An 8,114-nucleotide genomic window follows, 5' to 3' on the forward strand; every position below is an offset into this window, starting at 1 on the left:
CTGTAAAGCTGAAAATATTTAATACCAGTCGTTTTAGCTGCAGATTAATTCTAGTAGAAAAATATTTTAATATTGACAAGGAGACTCGCGACTGAATGCTAGCAAACAGGAGTGTTAGCATCTGTTAGCATCGGTAAACATTGTAATACGAATACAAATCATGTTTTAATCGACGCTCATCGATGCTAACTCACTATTGGCACACAACATTAGTTTACTCGAGAGTAACCATATAAAAATACTAGTTAACCGCCACAGCTGCATCTAGCGCGTGTGGTGCGCGTGACCGGGCGCGCTCACGGTGGAAAACGCCGGTAAAGGTTCTGTTCTGGTGTCTGTTTTTGTCTCAAGATCCTCTTCTGCACGCTGAACTCGCACAAAGTGGACATGCAGAAGCTGCTGGGCGGCCAGATCGGTCTGGAGGACTTCATCTTCGCGCACGTGAGGGGAGAAACCAAAGAGGTGGAAGTGGTTAAGACCGAGGACGCGCTCGGCCTGACCATCACCGACAACGGCGCGGGATACGCCTTCATCAAAGTGCGTTGACCAGGGTAACCAGGGCAACCAGTTAACGGTTTCCAGGAAAACTAGTCTGGAGTGTTGAGAATCGTAACCTTTGAGCCCCCGGGAAAAACAAAAACAAGCAAACAACAAAATCAAAACAGAAGCAATGAATTAAATATTATTATTTTTTTTTTTTAATTTTGGAATAATTGCAGACCAGTTTGGTAAAATTAAGAATTTGAGCCTCCAAAATGAAAATACAACAAAAATACATTTTTACAGCAAAAAAATTGATTAAAAAAAAAAAAAAGAAATTATGGATTTTTGAGAATCTTAGCATTTGAGTCCCTGAAAATACAATAAATAAGTAAATAAATAAATTACATATATATATATATATATATATATATATATATATATATATATATATATATACAACAAAATGAAAACAAAAGGAAAAAAGAGAATGACTGAATGAATGAAATAATGCTGTAATAATTTTGGACAAGTTTAGGAATATTAAGAATTTGACGTCCAAAAAAAAAAAAAATGTTACTACAAGGAAATTAAAGGATATATATATATATATATATATATATATATATATATATATATATATATATATATATATATAAAATAACCAAAGAAGTGGAAAAATAAAACAAAGCAGTTAAAAAATACAATTAAATTCTAAAACAGTTATAAGCATGTAAGAAAAACAGTGTTTTTAAATGTTAAACAAAAAACAAATGTACACCAGAATCAATAGGATACATATATTATATTATATTATATTATATTATATTATATTATATTATATTATATTATATTATATTATTATACTGTCGTATTATGTCATATGTTTTGTTTTAGAGGATAAAGGAAGGCAGCACCGTTGACCGAATAAAGACGGTGTGTGTCGGCGATCACATCGAGGCCATTAATGACCAGAGCATTGTGGGATGTCGGCATTATGAAGTGGCCAAGATGCTGAAGGAGCAGCTGAGAGGAGCACCATTCACCCTGCGCCTGGTCGAGCCCAAGAAAGCCTTCGGTGAGACACACACACACACACACACACACACACACACACACACACACACACACACACACACACACACACACACGCACACACACACGCATGCACACACACACACACACACACACACACACACACACACACACACACACATCTGACACTTCGGCAATCTCGAAAACTCATCAACTCAGTGACATTGACTCACTACAGACCTTATATTTAGGAGAACAGCGCCATCGTGTGTTCACACTGAGGAATAACATAGTAGTACATAAAGGTATTATATATTAGGGTAGTATCTTAATGAAAATATAATAACAATATATTATTTTATTATATGTGTAATATGTAATGTAAATCATTTTACATGTATTCATTTAAAAATATACCATATAAAACACAATTATATTTATGTACGTTTAAAACATTTATGTTTGTAGTATGTTAATCATTATTTTGTTAGCTTTAAACATATTTACAGAATATTATTGAAATATTTACACACACACACACACACACACACACACACACACACACACACACACACATCTCATAAAAATATTTACCCACACACAATATTTTACATATTTAAATAAAAAAAATTGTAGTGGTTATATATTGAAGAGTAGAGCGCCATCGTGTGGTCAAATAGTGAAAAAGAAATTACATTTAAATAAATATTACAAAATGCGTTTAAAAATATAAATATAGGCTACTGTGTTTTTTAAAAATATGGAATTTGAGTCATATACTACTATAGTTATTTAAATAATTATATTATATATATATATATATTTATATATATATATATATATATATATATATATAAAATACATATTTAATAATAAATGCATAGTATATTATTATTTATTAATTTAAAAAAAAACTAGAAATGTACGTTTTATGAAATATTTAAATATTTAATATATAAATATACAACATACAAAAAAAGAATGAAAATATGTAGGCTAATGTTGAAGATATAGTAATGTTGGCCTGAAAAGCAGAGTTTAAATATAAAATAACACTAAATTAATAAAATAAAAATGCTGTGACTCAATGAACAATTTCTTTTGAATCCCCTACTTGACCAAAAATATATATATTTAATAATAAATGCATATTTACATACATATTTATTGTCCTGAGAAGTAATTACAATTTAAAATCGTGTAAATGGTATATATTTATATAAATATATATAGAGTAGCCTATATAATGTATACTATTAACATTAATTCATTAGGCTACATTTACGTTAATTTTATATACAAGTAAAACACACACAGTTGTGGTTCAGAAAGGTCATTTATACCAATGACCTCAAATAACTGTGACCCGTGAGCTTGAAGAGGACATTTCCTCAAATTGTTCTGTACAATAAATTCAGTTTTAAACACCGACGTGAAGGGAAAAGAGTCATTTATCAAGGAAACGTTGCAGGGTTTGACAGGAGCTGCTTGTGAAGCTGATCCGCGTCTGTATGAACTAACGAGCTAGTAATTAGCCGCGCACAGGTCTGACTAATTACAGACTCAGATAATTAGCTGAAGCGCGCGCACAGCAGCCTCTGCTTTCGGTGACAGGCAATTACTGCCGTTAATAACTGAAAGGCCGTTGATTATCATTATAGCATTAGCTAATTGGATGTTTTCAGTGATGGATTAGCCTTTGTGAGAAAAGCGCGGGTAATTACGCTCCCGAGCGCGCGAACAATTCCCTCACTGTGTTTGTAGAGAAGATCAAAGAAAAAAATGTCAGCCACTGGCTTATTTGCGGCTAATGCCGAACTTAGCAACCTGTATCTCGCTAACTAACTAACTAACTACAAGTACTTTTCTATAGCGCCACAGTAGTTTAGTTTAGCTTTTATACTTTAGCTTTGCATATTTAAAGCAATGTTGCCTCCTGAAATAGGTTCAGTTAAGTTAGCTTTTTGTTTGTAGCTTGTAGCGAAGCTAACTCCTGTTTTAAACGTTTAGCTTGACTGTAGTTGAACTATTATTGTAAATTAGAAGCATTTTTACAAAACATGGGGAAAACTATACTATATATATATATTTTTGTTTTTTGTAGTTGTATTATTTTTTATAATAAGTAGTTTTTTTAAAAATGGGGTAGTGATTATTGTTATCATAACCATAATGTTTAGATATTAATGAAATATTACGTTATATATGTTAATATATAATACATATATATATTAGTGCTGTCACAAGATTAATCGCGAATGATCGAATACAAAATAAAAGTTTTTATTTGCATAATGTATGTGTGTGCATTGTGTATATTTATTATGTATATATATATATATATATATATATATGTGTATATGTATATATATATATATATATATATATATATATATATATATATATAAATACACACACATAGAGTATATATTTTTAAAATATTTTAAATACACACACATACAGTATATATTTGGTTTTTTTTTGATTTTTTTTTTATATTTTTATTATATTTGATATGTGTGTATTTGTATTTTTATTTTTATATATAGTAATTATTCATGTAAACAAAAACTTTTATTTTGGATGCGATTAATCATGATTAATCGTTTGGCAGCACTGATATTAATATAAAAATATAAGTGTATAGAACAAAATATATAACGTTGAATATATAGTAGTTTTGGCCTGAGCAGGAGAATTAAAACAATTTAATTCAATATAAATTTAGTTATAAAAATGCCGTGAATCAGTGAAACATTGTTTTGATTCGCCAGAAAAAATATTTTAGTATCATTATTATATCATAGAATTAATTTTTATATTTTCCATTTTCATACTAAGTTTAAATAATTTTCTTTTGGGTTTTTGTCATTTTGTAAGGTTTGGTTTCTTTTAAAACACGTCTATATCGTATTCATTCCTTTTTATTTCAGTTTTGGTTATTACAGTACATCAAGTACAACTAAACAAAAACGACGAATCAAATGATATATTAGTGAAATATCATGCTTACATTTACTGTAATCCCAAGGCGGATATGAGTTGCATGATTTCTCATAAATTCAAAGCCGTTAATAGGAAACTCAGTCGCTCTCTTGATGATTCAATCTGTTTTCCTGTTTTTTTCCGTTGCACCCACATGAAAACGCGACCCAGATGGCGATCGCTAATGCACTGAAGTGATTGAGTGTGTTTGTGTTTGTGTGTCGATCAGACATGATAGGCCAGAGGACGCGAGCACCAAAGTCCAGCGAGGGAAAGATGGTGAGCGGGAAAGAGACGCTGCGGCTGCGCTCCAAAGGATCGGCCACGCTGGAGGAAATCGTGAGTCAGGGTGCAAATCCCAGGCCTTTTCAACATTACGTTTGCTGCCCATCTCCAAGCTTTTATCTTTCAACAGCCCGATGAGTTCGAAGACAAGGCCATCGAGAAGGTCGACGACCTGCTGGAGAGTTACATGGGGATTCGGGACCTCGAGCTCGGTGAGATTCCTCTGAGATTGGGACGTTTACCGTAAAAGGCCTGCGCGACCCGAGCGGAACGTCTCTGTAATTCCCATGAATTCTGTGCATTTCATCATGAGCATTATTGGAAGCATTCCGTGGCCTCCTGGGATCGACTCGTTCCAAAAAAAACAAATTAAAGGAATAGTTCACCCAAGAATGAAAATTAGCTGAAAATTGACTCTTCCTCAGATCGTCCGAGATTGTTTCTTCACAAGATTTGTAGAATTGTAGCATTGCATCAGTGTCTCAGCAATGGATGCTCTGCAGTGAATGGGTGCCGTCAGAATGAGAGTCCAAACAGCTGATAAAAACATCACAATAATCCACAAGTGATGTAAGGATGTAAGGTTCATAAGTTAACATCTGGTGATGAAAAGAGCTGAAGTCCATCAGGTAACATACAGCTGAAACAAATCCAGCATTAAGACGTAAAATACGAGTCTATAATCCATAATATGGTGTGAATCAGGAGAGAAATCTGCACAGATCAAGCAGTGTTTAAACAGCTCTAAACAAATATGTGTCTGGATTTTGATGTGAGAGACAACAGCAGATGCACTTTTTCGCTGGAGGAAGTGTTATTATGGATTATGCATTAAAAACGTCTTAATGCTGGATTTGTTTCATCTTTTGTCTTCTCCAGATGTTAACTGATGGACTGGAGTTATGGATTTACTTGATGGACTGGAGTGCTGTGGATTATTGTGATGTTTTTATCAGCTGTTTGGACTCTCATTCTGACGGCACCCATTCACTGCAGAGCATCCATTGCTGAGACACTGATGCAGTGCTACATTCTTAAACTTGTGTCTCATTTGTGTCCTTCAGCGACTACCATCGTGGAGGCCGGGAAGAACAAGAAGAGCACAGATGATTTCGCCGAGGCGCTCGACTCTGTTCTGGGTGACTTCGGCTTTCCTGACGTCTTTCTATTCGATGTTTGGGAGGCTATGGGAGACGTAAAGAATGGACGCATTTAGAGGTAATGCGAGTCCTAAAGTATTTTGAAGGAAAAAAGTTTTTTTTTTCTGTCTTGTAGTGAGATTGTTTTCATAAGTATAATTTTGGTACATTTTTATATTTAATTTACATATTAAAATTTAGGAGTTACATATGTTAGCTTTGCATATATATATATATATATATATATATATAGTCAAATATATCAAATATAAAAAAAATATAAAATATAATTATTTAACAAATATAATATTAATAAATTCATACTTTATATTCTTTTATCTATGCTAGTTTCAAATATATATTATAAAATGTGTGGTATATATATATATATATATAATATAAACACATAATATTTATCTATGCTAGTTTCAAATATATATTAAAAAAAATAAATAATATATATATAATTTTCCCTGATCTTTCATTTAATGATTCATTTGCATTGCCTCAAAATGTGTGGCAGTTTTCATATAGCGTTAACAACGTAAAAGTATATTTAGGTAAATAATGCTGTTTATTTCTTTGTTATACATAGCAAATTTATTTAATTTATAATATCAAACATTTTCAATAACTGAAATAAAATAGCATATAAATATTAGATTAAAAACTTACTAAATAATAAAAAAAAACTTAGAAATGTTGCACTAGCAACCAAACGAAATAACTATAAACTGGAAAAAATAAGAAACAATTTAATATAAAATTATTTAAACAAAAACTGTAGTAAAACTGAAAATATAAGAATAAAGGCTACTTTAAAATACTTTTAAAAAGTATATAAAAAATATAATGAAGTATTTAAAATTTTTTAATGAAATATTGTAGTTTAGTCCTAATACGTAATTGCTCTTGAATGGCTCTCAATGGAGATGCTTTTGAGAATCACACGTATAGTTACGAGATCTACCAGCACACAGAGAACACATAAAGCAGCTCATCTCAGGAGGCGTTTATTTACGGGCAGCTTTCAAACACACACACACTTACAGAAAACCATTAGCGGGTCTTTCTTCCTGACGCTGGACAAACATCATTAGAAGCTTCAGGCTAATGCTGTCTCACACTAGCACATGGTGTTCCTCGTCTGTGTTTTTCAGAGTACATCAGACATCTGAGAGACATTCGGCTTGATATGTGACGTCTGTCATCTGTTTTCATATACACAATCCTCCCAATTCCCATGCTGGTCCCGAGGAACGGAGAACGTCAAGGTATTAGCGGCTAATCGGCGCGCTAACGGAAACATTCAAGTGTGTAAAGCAGTATAAAGTAGGTCAAACTGTATTTCCCACCAAAGTGTACAGCTAACAACGGCGTAAACCAGTCTTTTAACATGTTTTACGTGATTAATTTGACTTTTAGAAGTATTATGATCAAATATATGTTAGCTTAGCTTAGCATTAGCCTAGCCTCTGTTTGTTTTGCATGAATATATCGTGTTACAGGTGAAATGAATGGTCTTTTATGATTAATGACAGATCATGTGACACGATTAGCTTGTGTATATAAAAATAATCAAATATTTAATCAGTTCTACGCACACATTCGATGTGTATTTAACTTAATCTACTACACGATTGTACGTTCCCGTTTTAGATGACCTGATGTGACACATTTGAATATGTGTGAAGATTAAAAACATACCACAAATGGACTTTTTGTGCGGTCACAATTAATTCACATCAAAGAGAGCCACCAAAATGGCTCATAAATCTCCTTTAGTCACCGTGAAATCAAAATTACCACTATTTACTTTGTAAAAACTAGTTTTTGGGTCTTATAGAGTCCAGAAGTAAAAATCCTATTCATTTTTTTTCCATCAATCAATGGTTTATCCGCTTTATCTTATTCAACTTACAAAAGAAAAAACTACATTACCCATGATTCTGCAGAAAAATTCCACCAATCAGAGAATGGTGACAAGAGCTCCGCCCACTCTGTGAATGATGCAACCTCTCTATGCTCTCAAACCACTTAAATATTTGTGTTTATATATATATATATATATATATATAAATTTAAGTAGATTAAGTATATATATATATATATATATATATATATATATATATATATATAATGTTATTTCCCTACAATAAACCTTTTTAAACCAATCATTTTCTATTTTGT

General features: G+C 32.1%; 1 protein-coding gene across 1 annotated transcript in view; it reads left to right on the forward strand.

Annotated features, from left to right (window-relative positions):
- Positions 1 to 7,641, forward strand: part of LOC109066365 (PDZ domain-containing protein GIPC3-like) — an 11,480-nt gene extending 3,839 nt beyond the window's left edge. Inside the window, exons 2-7 of the mRNA XM_042711633.1 lie at positions 352 to 537; positions 1,378 to 1,558; positions 4,730 to 4,839; positions 4,916 to 4,997; positions 5,850 to 6,003; positions 7,085 to 7,641. Of these exons, the coding sequence (XP_042567567.1) occupies positions 352 to 537; positions 1,378 to 1,558; positions 4,730 to 4,839; positions 4,916 to 4,997; positions 5,850 to 6,001 (711 nt within the window). The 3' untranslated portion in view covers positions 6,002 to 6,003; positions 7,085 to 7,641. The remainder of the gene's footprint in view (positions 1 to 351; positions 538 to 1,377; positions 1,559 to 4,729; positions 4,840 to 4,915; positions 4,998 to 5,849; positions 6,004 to 7,084) is intronic.
- Positions 7,642 to 8,114: the final 473 nt, after the last annotated feature.

The sequence above is a fragment of the Cyprinus carpio genome, chromosome A22, assembly GCF_018340385.1.
Source record: "Cyprinus carpio isolate SPL01 chromosome A22, ASM1834038v1, whole genome shotgun sequence".
Taxonomy (NCBI): domain Eukaryota; kingdom Metazoa; phylum Chordata; class Actinopteri; order Cypriniformes; family Cyprinidae; genus Cyprinus; species Cyprinus carpio.